The sequence below is a fragment of the Canis lupus genome, chromosome 19 (assembly GCF_048164855.1).
Source record: "Canis lupus baileyi chromosome 19, mCanLup2.hap1, whole genome shotgun sequence".
Classification (NCBI taxonomy): domain Eukaryota; kingdom Metazoa; phylum Chordata; class Mammalia; order Carnivora; family Canidae; genus Canis; species Canis lupus.
In genome coordinates, this window is record NC_132856.1 from 56242970 (window position 1) to 56266469 (window position 23500).

The 23500-nt window shown below is 61.4% G+C and overlaps 1 protein-coding gene and 1 long non-coding RNA gene across 2 annotated transcripts in view; one reads left to right on the forward strand and one right to left on the reverse strand.

Annotated features, from left to right (window-relative positions):
• The window catches only part of PTPRS (protein tyrosine phosphatase receptor type S), a 96270-nt gene that overhangs the window by 16262 nt on the left and 56508 nt on the right, over positions 1-23500 (forward strand). Inside the window, exon 2 of the mRNA XM_072787713.1 lies at positions 20800-20998. Within this exon, the coding sequence (XP_072643814.1) occupies positions 20908-20998 (91 nt within the window). The 5' untranslated portion in view covers positions 20800-20907. The remainder of the gene's footprint in view (positions 1-20799; positions 20999-23500) is intronic.
• On the reverse strand, positions 14817-16904 carry LOC140611029 (uncharacterized). The gene is made up of 3 exons (XR_012012416.1): positions 16834-16904; positions 16175-16379; positions 14817-15421 (listed from the first exon to the last, which is right to left on the reverse strand). It is a non-coding gene; the product is annotated as an uncharacterized lncRNA (long non-coding RNA).

The following is a 23500-nucleotide window of genomic DNA, read 5'->3' on the forward strand; positions in this document are numbered from 1 at the left end:
CAAAAGCAGACCCAGGTTGCTCCAACCACATGCCTGCGACCACACAGCTCTGAGGAGGTTAAGCCACGGTTCAGGCTCACGTTGCTCTGAATCTAAAGTCTGTGGCTTGGGAAGGAAGGTGGTCCCGGGTGAGGGGGCGACAACTCCCACTTCACAGACCGGAAGACTGAAGTCCACAGAAGGGCAGTGACTTGCTGAAGTTTACACGGTGAGCAGGGAGCAGAGCATGGACCGAATTCACGTCAGAACCCCGTGGCCTTGGACTGCACAGATGCAGGTGGACTGATGAGTTGGTCCAACTGAGGCAGAGGAGGAGAACACTTGTGCCAGAGGCCACACTGACCTTGTGCCAGCTCTCTCCGCCCAACCCAGGCGGCGCCCGCCTGCATCCCTCCTGCCAGCTACCCCGGATGGTTGTGACATTCGCTCCCCGCACTTGATGAACACATCGTGGGTGACAGGTGACAGGTGGGGCGGTCCCTGCCGCCCCTGGCTCGGCGCCCACCTGTCACAGGAGGAAACGGGAGTGGCGGCCAATTGTTCTCGGCCAGGCCAGCCGCCTCGCTCCCCGATGCCCCCGTCCCCGCGCGTTGGCGCGCTGTGCTCCAGCCCACGCCCCTTCGCCCCCACGGTCGCCCGACTGACGGCTGCCTGCCTGCCTCCTGCCGTCTCCACCTGGGCGCAGCCCTGCCCCTGCCGGCTTTGTGTCCTTGGGTGGCTCCGTGGCATTTAATGGGCACCTACTGTGTGCCAAGTGTTGGGCTTGGCCGCCAGCCGACGCGGCCAGCCCGTACCTCCCTCTGCCACCTCCAGCCCGTGACCTTGAGCGAGTGGCCCGACCTCTCTTGACGCTGTTTCCTCGTCTGTTAAGTCGAGAGCACGAGGTGAGGTCTTAGGGGTGCAGCGCTTTGAACAGTGCCCGACACAGTCCGCGGCCTTGAACCCCAGCGAGTGTTACCGCTCTCCCGTTCTCGGGTTAGTGAGTGCAGGTCCGCAGTCCCCCATCCCCCTTTCCACCCATCCCACACCTGTGGTCCCGGGTCGTGCTCTGTCACCCACAGACCCTGCGTGCAGGGTCGGAACCAGGGTTGGGGAGATAGATCCTTCTTGCCTGGCAGCTGGACCTGGTCTTCACTGTCTCTCCCTCCCCTCCATTCCCACGAGACGCACCTGCTCCCACATGGGCTTGGAGCACGAGTGTGAGTGAGGCTCCCCACGGAGGGCACCCCATAGCCTTGGCTTGGGCTCGTCGCCTGGTCACCCTCCAGAGAGCCACCAGCTTCCCCTCGAGGGGACGGGGAAGGCAGACCGCGCCATGTGGCTGTTCTGCGGAGCCCGTCTTGCTCAGGGGACCGCATGGCTTCGGATCCCAGACTTTCCCCCAGGCCCTGACAGGAGCTTTTGGGCGTTGAGAACCATCGCCGTGTCTTTCTGGGACGTTCACCAGTGGGTATTTATTGAGCACCTTCTGTATGCCGGGCCCTGAGCCACGTGCCGGGACCAGCGTGGTGAAGAAGACAGAGCCCAAAGCCCTGCCCTTGTGGAGCATAGCATGGGGCATAGCGGGGGGAGGACAGGAAACAAATAAATAGATGATTAACTGTTTAACTAGGGCCTTAGCCTGGATGCGATGCTTTTAACAAACTGATGAAAAGTTTAAGAAAATGAAGCCGGGGAAGGGCAGAGGTGATAGGAGGGGTTATTTTAGGGGCACCTGGGTGGCTCAGCAGTTGAGCCTCTGCCTTCGGCTCAAGGCGTGACCCGGGGTCCCGGGATCGAGTCCTGTATCGGGCTCCCCGCAGGGAGCCTGCTTTTCCCTCTGCCTGTGTCTCTGCCTCTCTCTCTCTGTGTCTCATGAATAAATAAATAAAATATTTAAAAGAAAAAGGGGGGGTTATTTTAACTGCCTTTCCAGAGTGGTGACAATTCAGTAAAACTGGCAGGAAGTAAGGGAGTGAACTGTGTGGAGTTCTGGGGGAAAAGTGTTCCTGGGAGAGGGAACAGCCTTTGCAAAGGCCCTGTGACAGCAGCAGGCCTGGTTCATTGGAGGAGCACAAGGGGGCCCTGTGGCCGGAGCAGAGTGAGCTCGGGGTGGAGGGGGGTGGAGGGGACGGGGCAGGTCCTGCAGGGCCATGGGGATCACTGGAGGGACGGGGCTTTTACCCCGAGGGAGGTGGGAGCCCTGGAGGGCTGTGGGCAGAGGGTGGACCTGGCTCAGGGGCTCATGGTGCCCTCTGGGGGTTGCTGGGGGGGGGGGCGGGGAGAGGTGTCAGAGACAGGAAGGGCAGGGTGCCGAATTTGTCCAGGTGAGGGGTGACGGGCAGGGGCCCAGATGGAGAGGACAGGGGAAGAGGGTGGATCTGGAAAAGTTTTTTTAGAAGAACTAGTGGATCTGGCCAAGCAGTGGACCCAGGGTGGGGTTGAGTGGGATCCAAGGTGATGGCCCCAGCATCCACAAGGATGGGAGGGGCGGGCCTGGGCACCCCTGTTACTGACCCCCCGTAGAGTTCCCAGAAGGCAAAGGGGCAGGCTCTTCCTGGAGGCGCTGGGGTGAGCCTCCTGGAGGTGGTGGCTCAGGGCCGTGGCAAGGCACAGGCTCAGTGCTCAGAGCGCCAACCCCAGCTCCCCTGCGCCCCAGGGACATGAGGCTCCCCCCGCTCCCTCCCCCTCTGTCCCACCCCCAGGGCTGCCAGCTTGGGCTCTTGGTGGTTTCTAGGCCCCCCAGGCTCCAGCTTGGCACTCACCTCCCGCCTCCGCGCGCTCGGGGCCTGGTGCCAGGCGGGCTCGGGGGACCGGGGTCTCGGGGAGCCCCCCCTCCCCCTTAAACCCAGGGTTTCCTCTGCCCCTGCCCCTCCCCCCACACTCCCGCTAATGATGGACGAGGAATGGGAGGGAGCAAGCAAAATTATATACACACGAACATATAAAAATTAGTTTAGGATCTGGGCCAAGAACCACTTGCGCTTGGCCGGGCATTGTGGGTAATTCATCGCCGATTACCATAAAAGCCAGAGCCTGGCTGACAGGCGGCTGCGGGGCTTTTGTTTAAGATTCTGATGAATATATAATCCTGCTCCCAGCCTGGAGCCTGCGGTCGCCCCCACCCCCCTTGGCCGTGCCCCCCTCCCCCATGGCTGAGTGCAGGGCCCCCCCGAAAGGCTTGGATCCATGGGGGTCACCGCCTCCGGGAAGCTTGGCTTGGCATTCAGTGCCCATTGCCATCCTTGGTGACCCCAGGCCCTGTGGTGCCTCGTGCCCCAAGGCTTGGGTCCGCAGCCCTTCCTCCACTCAGCATACATTTATTGGGCTCTGACTGTTTGCATGGCCCCATGTGGGTGCTCTGGGTGCTGGGGATGCTGAGGTGGATGCTACCCTTTCAGAGTCTGGGGGCTCATGGCTGATGACTAAGTAAGACACGCACTTATCCATCTTTTATTTTATTTAAAGATTTTATTTATTCATGAGAGACACAGAGAGAGAGGCAGAGACACAGGCAGAGGGAGAAGCAGACACCCTGGGGGGACCCCGATGTGGGACTTGATCCCAGGTCTCCAGGATCAGGCCCTGGGCTGAAGGCAGTGCTAAACCACTGAGCCGCCCAGGCTGCCCTTTATCCGCATTTTAAAGGTTCCCCATCTCTTGCCCAGGAGATGCAAATTAAAATAATAAGATCCCATGTCTTATCCAATCACCCGGCGAAGTCACGTCTGAAGCTTTTGTAATATCCAGGGAGGTCCGGGCAGCAGGCTCATGCCCTCCGGGCGCCACCGATGGGAGACCAAATAAGCGTCCCCTCTTTGAAACATCTTTTCTAAAAAAAAAAAAAAAAAAAAAAAAAAAAAAGGGAAACATCTTTTCTTTTTAATTTATTTTTCTGGCCAGATAACGCATACATGTGGGACATAATCGAGGACCTAGAGAAGAATGCGCAGAGGGGGAAGTCCTCCACCGCCCCCCCCCCCCCCCGGATCCTCAGTTCTCTTCCCCTCCTTCCCTGGAAGCAGCCACCACCAGCCTCCTGCTAGAACCAGGGGTCCGCAGACATTTTGTAAAGGGGCAGATAGTAAATCTTTTCTGAGCTCCTCTGTGGGCAGGAGGTGTCCATCAATACTGCTCAACCCTGCCCCAGTGGCGTGAAGGCAGCCCGATTGTGCAGGGGAATGACTGGGTGTGGCCGTGTGCCAATAAAACTTTATTTATACAAACAGCCGGTGGGCCGTGTGGGCCTGTGGCTTGTAGTTCGCACCGCCTGCCCTGTTGCCCGTCTGTGTGGGCCACTATGACGCGTGTCACCATAGAAGTGTCCCCTCCCAGCATTTTCTTTCTTTTTTTTTTTTTTTTAAGATTTATTTATTTACTTATGATAGACACAGAGAGAGAGAAAGGCAGAGACACAGGAGGAGGGAGAAGCAGGCTCCATGCAGGGAGCCCGACATGGGACTCGATCCCGGGACTCCAGGATCGCACCCTGGGCCAAAGGCAGGTGCTAAACCGCTGAGCCACCCAGGGATCCCCTCTCCCGGCATTTTCTAATGTGCATGTGCTGTTGAAATGGGAGCAGCTGAATTGTGGCCCGCGTAGCCGTGGACTCGAATTTTACATTTTATTGCATCGAAGTATAAGCAGCCACATGCAGCTCCCGGCTGCCGTTGTGGACAGTGCGGTTATCTGGAGATCTGGGAGCGTTTGGTGGGCGGATAGATGCACGTCCCTTTGTCTAACCAATCGGTAGCATGTTTTAAACACCTTGTGTTTCTGTACCTTGGTGCGTGCGTGTGTGTGTGTGTGTGTGTGTGTGTGTGTGTGTTTCTGCGCCACTTAAAAATCTAGCATCTTAAAAGTAATTTCATAATTGTGCATCTGGCTTCCCCATTCCTTTTCACAGCTGCTGTACTGATCTCATAACACTAAGAGATACTAAACTTGCCTGTCGTTCTTTGGTCCCTTGTTCTATATTTAACCAATCCCCCATCGATGAGTGCTTAGGTTGCTTTAGGTTGTTTGCCGCGGGATTTTCTATGCGCGTCATTTCACGGGAATGTGTCTGTGGGATAAGTTCCTGGAGGTGGTGTTAGCAGGCCCAAAGGGCGTGCACAGCTCCCTGCTTTCCAGCCCCACTCCCCTCAGCATCCAGAAAGAAACCTGCTTCCCCGAGAGCTTGGGAAGCATTGGGTGAGGTTGAGGGGGGAAAAAAAAATGAAGCCAACCTAAGTGTCCATCAATAGGGGATGGGGCTAACGGGGCACAGCTTTGTGAGGGAAGATGACATAGCAGGTGAAACAACAACAACAAAAGAGTCTGGGGATGTGTGGGCTCAGAAGATAAGAGGTGTCATGTGAAAGAAGTGCTCCCCGGGACACGACCCAAACAGGAGAGCAGAGTTACCTCTGCTCCGTGACTTCACGGCAGAGCTATGCAGAGACTGGCACAAACCCACAGCAGGGGTGGCTTCTCGGGGCAGAGAGGAGGGACTCTCCCTTCCTCCCCTCCACAAATGTATGTGTCTGCGGCGTGCCAGCTGCTCTCCGTGCCAGGCAGGAAGAATTTTAAAAAACAAATTTCCTGCCCTCTTGCAGCTAGCACTCCAGTTGGGGACATGAAGAGAATAAACAAAGCGCAGAAGAAGGAGAAAGAAAAAAAAATCCCACATCAGATGTCAGGGGGTGTTGTGTTGCTCTAGGGAAAAAAAAAAATTCAGGGAAAGGGAAGGGGGAGTGCCGGGGTGGGTGCAGGGGGCGCAGAATTTTAAAGAAGGGATCTGGGAAGTCCTTGCTTGAATAGCGGTGGTGAGGGAGGGAGATTGGGACGTTTCTGGGGGAAAAGTGTTAGCGGTGGTGAGGGAGGGAGATTGGGACGTTTCTGGGGGAAAAGTGTTCCTGGCTGATGGACACGGAGCCCAAAGGCCTGGTGGTGAGACCTCCCGAGACACTTGCAGAGCCACTCACGGATGCCTATGGCTCTCCCGTCACTGCTCCTGATGAGCACTGCTTGCCAGAGGCCGCTGCTGGTGAATAATTAATAATAAAAATAAATATAAAAATAAAAATAATATCGTGGTCTGTCCTTATGGCTCCAAGTGGCAGCCAGCCCCTGCACACATGTAGGCTGCTTAGTCGCAGGTGGGCTCCGTTAGGGATGCTGTGAATCTCAGCACTGGAGGGGAAACTGAGCCCCAGAGCGCTGGTGGGAGAAGTTGAGAACCAGATTGGGTTCAAATCCCCCAGCTGTGCCAGTTGTGAGTGGTGAGAATTGGGGCCCCACTCCCGTGCCTCAGTTTCTCCAACTGGAAAGTGGGAGAATAATGAAACCGAAAGCCCAGTCTTGGAGGGGATTCGGGGACGTGTGCACTCGGCAAGCCTCTCCTGTGAGCCTGGCTCCCTTTGCAGGGCGTTGCGCATAGTCGGTGCTCAGTAGGCATCTCTAGGGCTTGGGGAGGTGGGGCGGGATCCTCATGCAGACCCCTGTCCAAACATGTCCCCTTCTCCTGGTCTCCCAGCGTCGGAGCTGGGAGCTGCCCCCAGAGAGGTTGTGCCGGCCGTGGAATGCACCCAGCAGAGAGCCAGCACTGCTGCCCCCCCCCCCCCCCCGCCCTGTAGCAGGTGCCTGGTCCTTCTGGCTTCTCTACTTGGCTTCTCACCTGTCGGCTGCGACTTGGCCCAAAGTCCCTATTCCCGCCTCTCCCATTCTTCTCAGTTCTGCTCACCCTTCCTCTCCTGGTTTTGCCTTTTCCTTCACGTCTGAGATCTGTCACCTCCTCCCTGAAGCCTGCCGCCGCAGGTGAACTCCCTGGGGTTGGGCGGGGGCTGCCTGGGTCATCCTGTGGTCCCTTCCCTAGTGCTCAGCCTCTGGGAGCCGGGTATACAGCAGGTCCTCTACAGATGCAGGAGTGTGTGTGGAGACGGAGAACGTTCCATCTTCAGGTGACACGCTCCACCTGGTGCCCCGAAAACCCTGTTTCCCAGCTGGAGCAGCCCCCTCTTTCCCTAGAACGGAGTGCGCCCACTTGTGCCTTGGGGCCTTTGCACATGCTGTGCCCGCTGCCCCGAACTTCCTCTTTACTCCCCCTCGAATCCTGGGAGGTTGACACACCGGGTCCCACCTTCACGAGGGGAGTCCGTCAAGGGCTGCCTCGGTTTCCATGATCTTACAGAAGCCCTGAACCCACACAGCTCAGCCCCAGGCACCGGAACACCCCTCCCGCCCCTACGCAGGTGGGAAAACAGGCCCAGAGAACAGCAAAGCCTTGTTCGAGGCCACGTAGCATTCGGGGGGGTGGGGGGGTGGGCAGAGCAAATGGGAGATACACCCCAAACAGAGGCTGTTCTAGGGGGAGGCTGATAGGGAGGAGGCATCTGGCCTCACAGACCAGCGACAACGATGACTCCCCTTTCGTTTGGTGACAGTTCAAGGAGAAAGGCTCAGTTGGGCGCAGGGTGATCTTCACCGCCAACACCTGCCAGTCTCTTTATAACCATCGGGCCTCTGGCTTTAGCAACAGTATCCAGGGAAGATGGAAGAACCGGGGACATGTTTTCATTGTAACATTTTTTTTTCCTCCTTTCTGGCGACTTTCAGGGCTTGGCAGTTAGAGCCCTGCATTATGGAGTTACTTTCTAAAGTAAATTAGTTTAAGGGAGAGGCATGAGCCAGTTGAATGAAAGATTTAATGAGGGATTTGGGGGATGTGGCAGGAGTTGTGAACAAGGAGAGGAGGATTTTGGGGGCGGTGGTGGGGGGGAACACCGGGCGCGTCCTCCCTGGGGACCTGGCGAGTGCGGAGGCACCTCGCAGAAGAGGACGCAGCCAGATCCGTGAAGGTTTGAGGTGGGAGATGGGCCCTGGCGGGGCTCCAGCCCAGAGAGGCCTGGGGCTGGCAGGGGGACCCCTCCTCCTGCCGCCTTCTAGCTGAGTCAGCAGCCTGGCGCCCGGGAGGCCAAGTGGGAGGCCAAGTGGGAGGCCAAGTGGAGGCCGGCTGTGGTCGGGAGGCCCTTGGGGCTGGAGCGGCGGCCCCTCGTGGGTGCCTGGCTTGTAAGCCAGGTGGGCCCAGGTTCGAAGCGCAGGTGCGTGGGCTTCTGGCTCCAGATGGTGCCTGCCGACCTCTGCCCCGCGCCCCCCGCCCCCGCCAGTCACCCCTCCAGGCCTCACCAAGTTTCGTAAGCCATTCATTCATTCATTCATTTAGAGGGCATTTACTGAGCGCCTACTGTGTGCCAGGCTCTGGGGCCCAGCCCTCCCTCCCCCCCCCCCACCGCCACCCCCTGCAGAGCCCCACAGAACTTCCTGTGATGACAGACAGGTGCTCTGTCTGCGCGCCCCCGTGCCGTGGCGTGAGCCAGGCTGGAAACATGGCCAGTGTGACCCAGGACCTGCGTTTTGAATTTTACTGAATCTCATTTTCTTTTGTTTTGTTTAAATATTTTTTTATTGGGATCCCTGGGTGGCGCAGTGGTTTGGCGCCTGCCTTTGGCCCAGGGCGCGATCCTGGAGACCCGGGATCGAATCCCACGTTGGGCTCCCGGTGCATGGAGCCTGCTTCTCCCTCTGCCTGTGTCTCTGCCTCTCTCTCTCTCTGTGTCTCTTATGAATAAAAAAATATTTTATTTATTTATTTATTATTTATGATAGAGAGAGAGAGAGGCAGAGACACAGGCAGAGGGAGAAGCAGGCTCCCCGTGGGGAGCCCGATGCGGGACTCGATCCCAGGACCCCGGGATCACAACCTGAGCTGAAGGCAGATGCTCAACTGCTGAGCCACCCAGGGGTCCCTGAATCTCGTTTTTTAAATTAATTAATTAATTAATTAATTAATTAATTAATGAGAGAGAGAGGCAGAGACACAGGAGGAGGGAGAAGCAGGCTCTCTGTGGGGAGCCTGATGTGGGACTCAATCCCAGGAGCCCGATGCTGGACTCGATCCCAGGACCCCGGGATCACAACCTGAGCTGAAGGCAGATGCTCAACCGCTGAGCCACCCAGGGGTCCCTGAATCTCATTTTTTAATTTAACCAGTCACATTTGGGTAATGGCTCCCATATTGGACAGTGGAGATAGTAAACAAGCAATGCCTTCTGATGAAAATAAGTGTCAAAAGAGAAAAACAACAACAACAAATGATTGAGGATGACAGGCGTACTATGTGAGCTGGAGGGATTAAGGAGGGCATCTCTGAGGAGGTGATGTTTGAGGGAGACCTGAGTGGTGAGAAGGAGACAGCCATGAAAATCTGGAGATGTTCCAGCTGGACTGAACATGTGCAAAGGCCCTGGGGCTGCACTGGTCCTGGAGCCTTTTGAACCTGACTCGTGCTCACACATGCTCTCTGGTGGTGGTTGTGGGGGAGCGAAGGCCGGAGCTGGAGGTAACAGGGGTGGGGGGGGCTGGGTGGGAAGGGTGCGTGGAGAAAGATGGACAAATTCCCAAGAAGTTCAGGAGGGAAGCTTGAGAGCACTTCCAGATGCGTGCTATGTGGGGGCGAGGAAAGAAGAGAAGTCGGGGCTGGCCCCCGACCTCTAGCCCAAGCCCTTGGAGGGACGGAGCTGCCATCCGCTGAGAAGGGGAGGCCGTGGGAGGAACAGCTTGGCTGGATCCAGCCACACCTGAAGCCATCCTAGGTTTGTCCAGGAGGGAAGGACGGCAGGGGTGGGGCGGGGTAACCAGCAGGTGAAGGAGGCAGCGGGGAGCCAGGGCGTGCCTGCGGTGGGCCATCCGCCTGCCACGGAGTATCTGGCAGGCAGACGTGGCGCCGGGAGCGGGCATGAGCGTGGGTGAGGCGGGCTTCTGGCCGGTCGGCACACGCTCACGGCCCCAGGCCCTGAATGCCACGCTGGGCGGGAGGGGCTGTTGGGCAACCCCCTGGGGCGGAGGAGTCCTAGGGCTCGGAGAAGGGAGAAAGCTGCCCAACCAGTTTCTCTCTGTCTCATTCTCTCTCGCTCTTGCTCTGGAAGCAAAGGATGTGCAGTTTGCTGCTGGCCCCTAAATAAAACTTTTATGATTTTTTAAAAAGATTTTATTTATTCATGCGAGAGACACAGGCAGAGGGAGAAGCAGGTCCCTGTGGGGAACCCAATGTAGGACTCCATCCCAGGACCCCGGGATCACGCCCTGAGCCCAAGGCAGACGCTCCACCACTAAGCCACTCAGGGGTCCCAAAGTTTTACAAATTTTGGCCACAAATGTGAGGGAGGTCGGACAGCTTGAGGGGTGTGGGGTGGGGGGATGGCTGGGCCTGGGGGTCCTGCCCCAGGTGTGCAGTCTTGCCTGCATCCATCTCTGGGCCCAACAACATCCCACCGGAGTCATCCTTTGCTTGGACGTTACCGGCCAGCAGGGGGGAGCCACAGCTTCGTCTGTGGTGGCCCCTTCTCCCCTTCCTGTTGTTCGCGAGGGGTGCGGTGGCGGGGGCGGGGGGGACTGATTAAACTCTCTGGGCAGACAGGCTCATGATATCGATCCCCTGTGGGCAAAAGAACAGAGCGCACTTGCGCTAGGTTCACTAGGTCAGTCAGCCAGCCCCAGGACCTTTGTACTTGCTGTTCCTCCCATCCCAAACTCTCTTCCCATGGGTCTTTGTCCGTCTGGGGTGCTTGCTCCATCCAGACTGTCGGAGATATCCCCTCTCAGACCTCTCCGGGCTCTCGGAGCCTTATAGCGAATCTTATTTTCTTTCTGGCATCTCCTGTAACTGCTCGGCCTTATGTAAGGACAGTGTTTCTGCGTGGGTGTCCATCCCCCCACACCCCCACTTGTCTGTGAGTCCCCCGAGGGCAGGCCAGGGCCAGGGCTGGGCCCAGGGGTAGGAGCTGGCTCTGGCAGGCCGCCCGTCGTGTCTTCAGCAGCCCCGCACACAGTAGGCGCTCAGTAACTGGTGGCAGCAGGTTGAATGAAAATGACCACATGCCACCGGTTTCTCTCCCTCCGGGCGAGGGGTGGATTGTGGGCAATTTTTATTTTCTTCTTTATGCTGATTTCCCCTAATTTTCTGCTGCACGCGCCTATTTTATAATTAGACGAAAAGTTATTTTGAAAAAAAAAAAAAGCCCCAAATGTCCCAGCTGCGGGCGCTGACGTGATGTGGCCCCATGCTCCTCCCCAAGGGCAGCTGCCTTCTGGGTGTATACAGAGGACACACGAGCCGCGCCGTCGGGGGGCTCCCAGAACCAGCCCCCGGGGGCACCGGTGGGGGACACGGTCAGGTAGGTCTTGTAGGACTGGGCCGGCCTAACCTGCGAGGTGTCCCGGGGGCGGGAAGACTCGAGTCCTCCCCTCTTTACCATATGCCCTGTTTCTCTGCCTGCACCTGCCCCACAGTCCCCTGTTCGCCAGGCTGAGCCAGTAGTGTCACCTCCTCTCTGGTCCCCAGCTCCCCGCCCCTGCCCCCCCACCTGTCCCCCTTGCAGCAGCCACCAGGGAGCCCCGTTGAGCACTGGGCCGGGTCCCACCCTCCTCCTCTGTCGGTGCCAGGCGGGTCCTGTGCCCTTGCCTGGAGTGCTCCTCCCAGACACCCGTACCTGCTTCCTGTTCTCTCCGCTCTTTCAGGTCTCAGATGTCACCTCCTCACCCCCCACGCTCCCTCTTTAGCCTCACATCCCACCTCGGCCAACATCCCCCCCCCCCCCCCCCCCCCGCACACCCACACACTTTGTTCATCTCTGTAGCCCTTACCACCAACGGACCCACCCTGGGTTTTATTTCTCTCTTTGCCCATCTGTGGCCCGCACTGGCGTGTCGGCTCCGTCAGGGCGGGGATCCCTGCCAGCCTTCGTCACTGCTCTGTGCCCAGGGCCTCAGCCCCACCTGGCACACAGTAGGGGTTCAAGGAGGTTTTTTGAGAAACAACGTGGGTGAAAATGGCTGCAGCACCAGGGTGCCACACAGTGCGGCCCTCTGGGGGGAGAATAAGCTCCGCCGAGGGCTCTCCTGGGTGAGGAGGGTCCTGGCCACTTATGTACATGTTTGCTGAGAGCCTACTGTGTGCCATCAGGCCCGGTGCTGGGGATGTGCTCCGCCCCAGACAGGTACAGTTCCAGCCGTGCCCTCTGAGGTCACAGTCTGGGGGGAGAGGCGGACCCCTGACCAGGCAGGGAACGTGTGGGGTGATCAGAGCCGTGGTGACAGATGTATGGGGCGCTGTGCAGATGGGGCACCCGGCGGGGACAGGCCAGGTCCAGGCCTCCTGCCCCAGAACTCCCCACCCCGACCGTGGAGGTGGCTGTGGTCAGCACGACTACATGGAGGCAAGAGGTCATCTCCAGGGAGACATGGGCAAGAGGCCCAGATGGGGCAGGGCCAGTTGGGGAGGGGGGGGCAGGTCCTCAGGCACTTTTGCCCCAGGTCACACAGCCTTAGGCGTCTGACAACTGGAATCATCGAGGGCCTGATGGATGGCTTATATTACAGATGGGGAAACTGAGACCGGGGGAGGTACAGGCTCTTGCTCGAGATCACATGGGAGAGTGCCTGGATTCAGACCAAGGTCTTCAGGAGCCCTGTGCCTGGGCCGTCAGCATGCAGGTGCAGGCGGAGCCCCTACTTCACTCCCGGTGGCGTTTCCCGGGGACCCGCCTTGTGCCTTGCTCAGCTGGGGGGCGTTTTGCTGCCAGAATCCACCCCCATGTCGACAGCGGGACACCCCGTATGTCCTATGTGGCGCTGGGGCGCCAGGCATCCCACCTGAAGCACCTACTGCGTGCCTCCCAGGGCTGGGGCTGGGGCCGAGAGAGGTGGGAGCGTCCCTTTAGCAGGACCCACCCTGTGTCCCTCATGAAAGCGGCAGGTGGAAGGTCGGCGCCCACACACGCCAGAGCACCTGCTGTGTGCCCAGCGCCTTGGGGACCCCAGCACGGGCCTCCCCAGTGCTGCTGGCGGTGGGATTAGATGCTCCGCTTTGTAGAGCGAGAAACTGAGGCACAGGACTCCGAAGGGGCGGCTCACCTGGTGAGGATGGGGGGGAAGGTGGGGAGTGGGTGACGGGCAAGGGGCCACCGCGGGGAGTGGGTTGTCCCTGGTCGCCTGTGCTGCCTGTGTGCCCCTCACCCCAGCTCGCTCGCTGGGCAGCCAGCTTCGGGAGGGCGGGGCCTGTCTGTCTCCTGCACCGCCTTATCCCCAGGGGCTTAAAATTTTAGTGGTTTGTTATTTTTGGGCTCCCGCCGCCCGCAGCATTGTGGGAAAGGGCTCAGCCTCGAGACCCAGGCAAACGTTGGTTCGAATCCCTGTGCTGCCTGACCTTGAGCAGGTCATGTTCTCTGTGTTCCTCCTCCCTTTCCTTTGCAAAGTGGGGGTGACGGCGGGGTGGCGGGAGCGCGCTCAGCGCGGGGCGGACACTGGGAGCCGACCACATGTGGGTTACGGGCTTCACCCAAGCCCCCGTGGTGGCACCCGAAGCATTCTCGCCGCAGAGGGGAGCCGATGGGGAGGCCGACCCCCTGCGGCAGCCGCCGGGCCTCCATCAGGGTCCCCGGCCCCCCTTGACCGCTTCCCGGGCCCCTGGACCCGCTGGGCCTCCGCCTTCCCCGCCTCGCCCGCCCCGGGAGCTTTCAAAGCCGCACGGGGCGGCAGCGCGGGCCGGGATTGGCTGCCTGTGTGGGTGGGGCCGCCCCTCCTCCTCGCCCCCCCGCCCCGGGTGTCTGGGACCTGGCACGGTGACCCCATCTGTTTCCAATCGGGCCCTGCGTGCACTCCCCGCCCCTCGTCAGGGCTGTGGCGGGTGTGGGAGCCCCCGCGTGGAGCCCCCGTCCATCCTCCCAGACCCTGCGGGGCTCGCGGCGGGGAGGGGGAGGGCGAGGGGGAGGGGGAGGGGGAGGGCGAGGGAGGCTTCTCTGTGCCCGCACCCCGCCCCCACCCTGGGGGGCTGCGAGGGCATCCTTCTGCCCCTCGTCTGACCTCCTGTCCCCGGGTGTGTGTGGGGAGCCCTCTGCCGCTGTGTCCGGCATCCTGCCCCTTCATCCGTTGCCATGGCCACGAGCGGTGCCTGGAAGAGCAGTGGGAGCGGGGTAGGGGCTCCCTCCGGGGTCCGCCTTACAAAGCGGGGGGTGGGGTGGGGGTGGGGGATCCTGGGCTCTGCCCCCCGGGCTCCGACCCCCGCAGGTGTGTGCGCGGTGCGGGAACACAGCTGCGCGCCCCCAGCCTGCACCCGAGGCTCCCTCCCCCCGGACCCCCGCGGCCCTCCCCGCGGCCCTCCCCGCGGCCCGCGCCCCGCTTCCGGCCCCGCCCCGCCCCGCCCTGCCCCGCGCCCCCTCCCCGCCCGCCCGGCCGCCCCGCCCCGCCCGCAGGCCCCGCCCCCGCCCCGCCGCGCCCCGCCCCCGGCCGAGCTCCTGGGCCGCGGCCTCTCCCGAGTCCTCGCTGCGCCGCGCTCCCGCTCGGGCGGACCCAGGGCCGGGCCGCCGCGGGCCGGGGAGGGGGCCCGGGCCGATCTGCGAGCCGGGAGCCGCGGGGTGAGTGCGCCCGAGCCCCGAGCCCCGAGGCCCCGCGCTTTGTCCCCGTCCTCGCCCTCCCCCAGGCTGCCGGGAGGGGGACCCCCGCGCTCCCCACCCCCGCGCTCGGGCGCTCGGGCCTCCAGGCGGCTGCAGCCCGCTCCTGCGCGGCGCCCCCACCGCACCCGTCCAGGCGGGGCGCCGGGACTCGGGGAAACTCCGGACCGTTATGCTCCGCGGGGTCCCCTCCCCCGCCTGGCCCCCAGCCCGACCTCCTCCCCCACCCTGGGGGCGGAGCCAGCCCCGGGCAGCCCTCTGCCAGCCCAGGGGCGCCCTGATGGGGGCTTCGGCCTCCTTCCGCCGGGGAGCGGGAAGCGGGATGCGGGATGCGGGATGCGGGATGAGGCGCTGGGGTTGGGAGCCCTGTTCGCGGCCACCCCTCCCCACCGAACTCACAAAAGTTTCCCTCTTTTTATTTGCTCCTGTACCCCTGGGGTTTGAGGATCCCAGGTTCATGCTATACCTTCCTGGGGGGGGGGGGTTAATAAGCCTGGGAATCAGGGCAAGTGCACTGGCTCCCACCTCCCAGCTCCCCGCTGCGGCCCTAAGCTCCATGCCTCAGTCCCCGTCATCGCCCACCGGACTCATGGCTCAGCACCCCCGTTGTTGCCTTCAGAGTCCTGGGCTTCCTGTGACTTCCTGGCTAGGGGTCCCGGCCCCCCGAGTCCTGCTCTGTCCTGAGCCTCGTCTCTGTCTCCATCCCCTAAGGCTGGATCCAGCAGACCCTCAGAGCAGATGTAAGTTCCAGCTGGAGGCCGTGTCCTTGTTGACCTCCCCTGCTTGTGGTGTCTCCTTCTGGCCTCAGTTTACCCCTCTGAAATGGATGTGACCACGAGAATGATGTGCATAAAGTGCCAAGTGGGGCTGGGCACACAGTAGGTGTCTGATATATGTAGGGGCCTTGCCGCGACCCCAGGGTGGGGAGGAAGCTACCGTCTTGGAGGATGACCGACCTGTGACGGGAGACACAGGGTGTAAGGGGAGCCCTGAGGGGGCCCTGATCCAGCCTGAGACACCCAGGAGGGTATCTTGGAAGAGGCGACAACGGATGAGCGTGAAGGCCATATTTGGGGGGCGGGGGATGAGGAAAGGTATGCTGGGTAGAAGGAATAGCAAGTAGTCCTCCCCCATGTGAGCCAGAGGGGGAGTGAGTAGAGGCGCCAGTCGGGCAAGTGAGGTGCTGGGGGTGCAGCATGGTGGGGTCAGCGGTTCTGAAGGCTGAGGTTAGGAGGCTGGATTCTAGCGAACGTTGGTGGGAGCCATGGGATGTTTGAGGGCAGAGGAGGGCCACAGTCACGTGGCCACTCCCAGCCCCAGAGTGGCGGGTCAGGGCTGGGCTAAGGAAGGGATGGGGGTCCAGATTCAGTCTAGGGCAGGGGAGATCTGTGGCTGTGCCTTGGGGGATAGTCCACAGGTGGACCAGCTGGAAGGGGGCACCTGGTGGGGGCACCCGTGTTCATAAAGGCCCAGAGGCCCAAGGCACAGCAGTGCCTCTCGGGAACTACAGTGAACTGTGGGACCAGGTAGCAAGGGGAGGCCCAGATGCCGGGCACAGGAGCTGGGAGCCCTGCAGGGTGTGAGTGGGCAGGAGGGCACCAGGTCTTGGCATCTCAGGCTCCTCCAGGGAGCTGGCGGGTAGAGGCGAGCCTGGCAGCCCGGGCACTTAGGAGGTTGATTGAGAGCGGGTCTCTGGCCTCAGATCTTACCCGGCCCCCCGCGCTGCCTGCCCCTCACCGGGCAGCTGCACCTCACCGAGCTCACTTCGTCTGTCAAATAGGAGGACGGGTGGGGAGCACTGAAGAGGACTCCGCACACAGTGGGGGCACCTGGCTGGCATTAACCGATTCCGCCCCGTGGGACTGGGCCTGGCTGCCCATCCACACCTCCTGTCCACTCCCGGCTGCGGGGACCCTTGGGGACAGCACCCAGTACAAATCTTTAGTTACTTAGAGGCGGAACTCTGGGGTGGTGTTAGCGCATTCTCGGAAGGTTGGCACGGCTGGCCTCACTCGGCCCCACCCGGAGCCCTATCCGTGGGTGGGTGGGGGGCACCAAGGCGGGGAGGGCTTGGCTGGAGCTCGCTGGTGACCACAGAGCTGGAGCTTGGACCTTCCTTGACATTCTGGGGACACAGGAGTCCAGCAAGCCTAGAAGCCTGGGTCCTGCCCTTGAAGGTCTGCCTTGGAAAAGGATCTGTGGGCCTGGGCGGGGGGCGTGGGGGATGGAAGGTTGTGCAGGATGGGGGGCTTTTCCCTAAGACCCACAGCCAACGTCACCAGCCTTCCCTTCCCACTCCTGGGCTATGGCAGTCCCTGGGGGTCAGGGTGCTCCCATGAGCCCCTGGCCCCCCTAGGGTAGGACAGACCTTGAGGTGGGGACAGGGAGAGGCAGCAGGGTGTCCTCAGGCCTCAGGAGACAGTGTCTCGTGCGGGTGACACAGAGCCTATTTGCTGCCTGGTCTTGGGTCATAATTGCCCCTTTATGCTTCCTGCGCCGCGTGGGTACACAGGGCTGGCTCCGGGATCTCGTGACCCACGCCCTGGCGACTGGCGAGCTCGCCTCTTCCTACTCCAGTTATCAAGGCCTCCGAGCCCCCAGAGGCCGCCCAGCAGGCTGTATTGAGCCCAGAGAGGATCGCCCACTCCCCTGTGTTCACAGAGGCCAGAAAAGGACATGGTCGTGTGATGGGGAGCGGGCTCTGGACCCAAGGTCCCACCCAGCTGGGGGCCTTGGGCGAGTCCCTACTCCTCTGTGAGCTTCAGTTTTGTCATCTATGAAAGGGAGCATCTGCCTCCGGCTGGCTGCTGGGAACAAATGGGGAGGGGGGGCAGTTCCACACCTGCTCTGTCACTGATGGCCGGGCGGGTGGGGGACCCTCCTTGGCCCTGGGGTCCAGGTCCAGAGGTCATTCACCCCCCTCCCCCATCTTCCCGAAGCCCAGCCTCATTTGCCATCCAGGTTACCCTCTGCAACTCCCGCAGGTGGCTGCTCCGTTGTTAGTGGCCACACCTTCTAGGAAATCGGGGATTGCTGCATCACGTGGCCCCAGTGCGCCTGCCTCAGTTTACCTTTCTTGGCAGTGGCAGGGGTAGTGGTTCAGGCTGCTTTGGTGCAAGAGGTGCAGGGAGGCGGCTTGGCCAGGGCCTACCCAGCCAGGCCCCTCCCAGTGCAGAGCTGCCTAGGGCTCCTTGATGCCCTGTGGGTCCAGTCCATACCTACGTCTCTGCCCTGATCTCTCTCCCAGGATCTCTGGGTACTGCGTCCTGCCCTTCCTCCTGTTGCTCCTTGTGCGGAGACACCCTCCCTGATCCCATTCACCCTTCCATTCGCAGCCATATAATATTAAATCTGTGCAGAGGGCGCAGCATATGGAAAGGCCCTGGGGCAGGACCCTGCCTGGCATATTGGAAGAACAGAAGCCTGTGTGGCTGGAGCAGGGGTGGGGGGTCAGGGGAGGGCTTGGGCTTTTATCCCAGGGTAGGGAGAGCTCTGGAGTGCTCTGGGCAGAGGAATGTGGCATCTGATTCAGGCTTCAGCAGAAGACAGACTGTGGGGGCGAGAGGAGGACGTGGCTGCATTGGTCCGGGTGGGTGATAGTGGGGCAGGGGCTCCGGGGGCTCTGCAGGGGCCTGCCTCGGTCTCTTGGGCAGACCCAGGACCTATTTCTCTTCTGTGCCTGGGGTGTGCGAGCCTCTCTTCCTCGAGTCTGGTCCCACCCCCACCCCCACCCCCCAATCCCCATTGTCCCATCCAGGCCCCTGTCCAGGCCCCCAGAACCCCCAGCGCTGCCCATTCCCTCCTGCTGCAGGCCCGCGTGGCACATTTGAGGGAGCCTGTGCCCAGATCAGCCCCATCCTGCCCAGATGTTGAGAAGGCGTGGGCCCTGCGAGGCAGGGGTTCTGGGAGCCAGGGGGTAATTACGGGCCGCTGCGATCTGAAGGCGGCTGCCCCTGGCTCTCCTGGGGTGTGAGGAATGGGGGGTGGCTTGGCCGCGGCCATGCCTGTGCTCTGGGGAGGATGCTGAGGTGGGGAAGGAGGTCACCCTGTGGTGGCAGGGGTCCCTGGTAGGTCTGGCAGCCCGGAGTTTGAGCCCAGCGGGGGCTGCAGCCTTTCTGCGTGGCCTCAGTTTCTCCAGAGGCTCTCTGAGGGCCTGCCCTGCTGACCCAAGTGGTCTGGGCCACAGCCCCCTACTGGGATGTACAGCAAGGGTGCGTCTGTGGGCCGGGCCGGCTGCCTGTGTGTGTTGTGGCAGGGTCACACTGGGCCTCTACCTTCCTCCTCTTTGGCCCCCTCCGCTCCTGAAAGGGCTGGTGGTAGGTGGGGGTACCAGCGGGGGGTAAGGGGCTGTGTCCGGTCTTCTCTTTCCCCACCTGCCCCCCCTGACCCCCCTGGCCACGTCTGAGTACGTACCTGGAGTGGGTCAGCCTGCGGGTCCACCTGGGTGCTTAGAGGCGGGTTCTGGCTTGTGCCTCCAGATTCACTGTCCGGGTGGTACAGGGGCGGTGCGCTGACCGCTCGGCGGGTCCCTGGGGCCTGACCGCACGCACACAGCTGAGCCTGAGCTTCGTGGGTTCTGGGTGCCTGTGTGCCCTGTGGACCTCTGACCTGACGGCGCCCCGTTTGTATTTGCCCGCAGCCCACCCGTGTGTGTGTGTGTGTGTGTGTGTGTGTGTGTGTGTGTATTGTGTGCCCGACTGCGACCCTGTGTGTGCATCCGGTCGTGCTATTGGTCTGTGGTCTCTGCCCGGACCCGTGTGTCTCTGATCCCACTGTGCTTGTGGTCTGACTGGTGTGTGGATTGTCCGCCCCACGGTGACCTGTGTGTGTGTGTGTGTGTGTGTGTGTGTGTGTGGTCTGACCCCGTGTTTCCGAGCTCTGATTTTGTGCCTGTTTGTGGTCCATGTGCAAGTTTCCTTTGCCTGACTGTGCGTGTGGACCTCTCTGTGTCGCCCGACTGTGTGAAGACGTCTGGTCTCCCGGTGTGTCTGTGGTCTGTCTGCCTCGGTCCGTGGTTCCCGTGCCTGTCCGCTGGCTGTGTGCAGGCCTCCTTCTCCTGTCCGGTCTGTCTGTCTGCAGTCTGACTATGTGTCCACCCCCAACCCTCTCACCCTCCCATCCTGGCTTCCCCACCCCCACCGCCGAGCCCCGAGCAGGCCGCCACCCGCCCAGCCTTCTCCTGAGGCCTCTCTGGGGCCAGGCGAGGTGACCGCAGCTGGATATTTTGGGAGCCAGAATCACAGGGGCTTACCCCATCATTATGTGGCACCCATCCCTATGGTCATGGCCTGGACCCGCCCGGGGCATGGCCTGCGGTGGGTGTGGGGCTGACCCGGCCGCGGAGGCCTGCCTCGTCCTTCGGCCTCTTGCTGCCTCCCCCCAGCCCTCTGCCCTGGCTCTGGCCAGTGTGGAGATTGGGGAGGGGCTTTGGCCCTGGGACGAGGGACTCTTCGACTCTAGAAGAGTTGAGATTCTTGTGGGAGAAGCAGACCCAGTGACGAACACTCGCAAACCGGGGTAAAGGCGTGGAGGATGGCCTTACTCATTTCTGCAGCTGTGGGATGTGGAATGGGTGGCGGGGGTGGGCTGGGGAGCTTCTGAGGAAAGTGACAGCTGAGCTGGGACCTGTCATGTAGTGGTGGTGGTGGTGGGGATAGCAGGGGCAGGGGATTGAGCTCAGGCAGCTTGGCTGCACCTCCGTGAGAGGAGGAAGTGAGATCAGCAGGAGTGGCTTCCTCTGGGGGCAGCCGGAGCCGCGGAGGCACTAGAACAGGGCAGGGGACAGGGGGCAGGGGGCAGGGGGCAGGGGCAGGGACGGGCAGGTGTGCCGGGCGGGCTGCACAGGCAGCTGGCCCGTTCCCTGGAGCCTCGTCCCTCCGAGGCCCAGCCTGAGAGGGGAGAAGCCGGGATTGCGAGCACCCCTGGCGCTGGTGCTCGGTCCTGGCTTGGGGTTGGCCAGGGACCGGGAGCTGGCTCTGTCCGCTCAGGGTGCTGTGCAGAGTCCCACAGGCCGGGTGGCTTGCGGACGGCAGACATGTATTTCTCCCGGTTCTGGAGGCCGGGAGTCCCAAGATCAAGGTGCCGGCAGATCTGGGGTCTGGTGGGGGCCGTTTCCTGCTTCCCCACCGGCCCTCCTAACGCTGTCCCAGGGAGCGTGGGCCTCAGCGTGGGGATGTGAAGCTCCAGGCCTTCAGCAGGGGCTCTGCGCCCACCTTCTGGCTCCCCCATCCCCGTGACTCTCCCCTGCCCCCCTGTGATCCTCCCACTGCCTCCCCCACGGAGGCCCCCCGGATTGCCCCTCTCCCTTCTCACGCTGCCTCCCTTGTCTCCGCAGACGCTGCCCCGTCTGACGCTCGGCTCGGCTCCAGGCCTCTGTGTGAGGGACCGGGGGGGACCGTCCCCCTCCAGGGTGGAGGCCGGAGGCTGCAGGTAGCCGCCAAGCATGGCGCCTGCCTGGGGCCCCAGCGTGGCATCTGTGGTTGGTCCCATGGGCCTCCTCGTGGTCCTGCTGGTCGGAGGCTGCGCAGCAGAAGGTGAGTCCGGTGTGGGGCGTGTGGGCGTCCGAGTCCGTGTTGCGTGTTTGTGAGCGCACACGTGTCCCCACCTCCTCCCCGGGGCCCCTGGTTTTGCAAGCAGAGCCTCTGTGCTCCACGAAGGCGGCTGAGCGTAAGTGCCTACTGTGCGCCAGTCCTGGGAGGCTCAGAGGCCGGTAAAGACGACGGTCGTAAAAGGAGTAGGAGTAATGACGACGAGGTCCGTTTCCCCAGCCTCAGCTCCGTACCCAGCCCAGTGCGAACTACAGACCCTGCCTGCTTCATTCATCTCCCTCCAGCCTCCAACCCTGAGCCTGCTGGTTCCATTCATTACCTTGCACGTTTTCCAGTAAGAGAAACTGAGGCTCACGGGGTGGGGACTCACTCGAAGTCACTTGAGGCTGCGGAGATTACCTTCCCTTGCCACACATAGAGACACCAGGGCCCCAAGTGGCAGATACACAGGTGACCAAATCTTCCCAGGTGGAGCCAGGCAGGAGAGGCTTCTCGGGAAGGAAGACATTGGAGCTGGGGCTTTGCGGGTGTGTAGGAGTTCTCTAACAGAAATTGCATCACTGGTGAAGGTGCTAGTGCGCAGAAAGGCCCTAAGGTGAAGAAAGGGCTTGGTGTAGTTTGGGGCAGGCCGGGTTTTGTTTGTAGCAGGCACATGGAAAGGATGACGGTGAGATCTCAGCCCAACACCAAGCTCAACCCACCACGAGGGGCCTAGGGGATGTGTCATTCAGGCCCCTGGGGACACACAGGGTCAGGCCAGCAGGAAGGAAACTGGGATCTGTAGTTAGTCTGGGTTTGAAATCCCGACTTTGCCATCAACCTGCTGTGTGACCCCGGGCTAGTGATTCAGCCTCTCTCAGCTGCCGTTTCCACCTTGACTGAACGGGACCCATAACGTGTCCACGCCGTGGCAATCCCACGGCAGGGACACGTGAGAAGCCCCTGCGTGCTGCTTGGCTCGTAGCAGGCCCACAATCCCACGCTCTCCCGGTGAGCACAGTAGTTATTGCTGCTGCGTGAGAACACCGGGCACAGGCACATGCACACTTGCCTCGGCCATTCTTGCTGCTGCTTGTTTTTTTTTTTTAAGATTTTATTTATTCATGAGAGACACAGAGAGAGAAGCAGAGACACAGGCAGAGGGAGAAGCATGCAGGGAGCCGGACGTGGGACTCGACCCCGGGTCTCCAGGATCAGGCCCTGGGCTGAAGGCGGCGCTAAACCGCTGAGGCCCCCGGGCTGCCCTATGCTGCTTCGTAGTAGATGCCGAACATTCAGATCAGCCACCACAGGCTGAAGGGATGAATGCTCTTCTCATCGTTCCCATTGTACAGATGGGGAAACTGAGCCTCGCCGAGGCTTCATGACAGTCGGGAGGTAGCCACACGGAGGTTTGAACCCGGGCTGCGTGGTATGAGCGCCCTGACCATCACACCACACTGCCTGCGGGCCTTAGCCAGCCGTGGCTGCGCCCTGGTCTGTGTGGTCACCTGCCAGGGCCTGCGCCTTCCTGGGCTCCGTTCCCTGCAGTGAGAACAGCAAGCCAGAGGCGACAGGCAGTTGAGCGTTTCATCCATCCATCCCAGGGTCAGCCCGTTCCCTGGGGCGGGGCGTCCGGGGCACTGTGGGGGGTCAGCAGCATCCCTGGCCCCACCCACTCCATGCCAGGAGCACCCCCAGTTGTGATGACCACAAGGTCTCACCCCCAGCCCCAGGTGAGGATCGCTGGTTTAACTTAACGCTGGTGGGATAAATAACGCGTTTGCTACTTTGACGTCTTTCTCTCGCGATAATTAACCAGCCTCAGGGGAAACTGAGTCTGCCCAAGCTGGAGACCCATCGTGGTTGAGGGGAGCGGCTACAGAATTTGGAGACCGCCTCGGCCTGGGTTCAGATCCTGGCTCTGTCATGTGGCCACAGTGGACCCATGCTCTCACTTGTTCAGTGTGCCTTTAATAAGCACCTACTGTATGCCGAGCACTGGCTTAGCCACAAGGGACACTACGAACCCCCCACCCCTTTACGGAGCTCGTAGTCTAGTGAGGGAGACGCACTACGTGCCTCTGATGGTGGGTGTGCTGGGGATGTGGGTGTGAGGGGAGGGCTGGGCTCTGCATTTGCAAGGGGTGAGAGAAGATCTGGGAAAGGTCACAGTGAGGTGGCGTCTGAGCAGAGACCTAAGGAGCTGAGAAGTGCACCCTGTGGGTGTCTGGGTGAAAGGTCCCAAGCAGAGGGAACGGTATGTGCAAAGGCCCTGGGGCAGGACCCAGGCATGTTGGCTGGAGCAGCGTGGGCGACAGGGAGATGGGGCAGAGAGGAGGGCAGGACCGGGGTCAGGGCGGGTCTTGTAGGGCCCTGTGGGATTCAGGGAAGACTCTGGGCTCAGCTCCTACCCAGGGAGGCGGGAGGGGGCCCTGGAGGGCGGGTGGAGACTCGAGTGCTCACAGGCGCCCCCTGGTGGTCCTGTGGGGAGCACAGCAGGGCCCC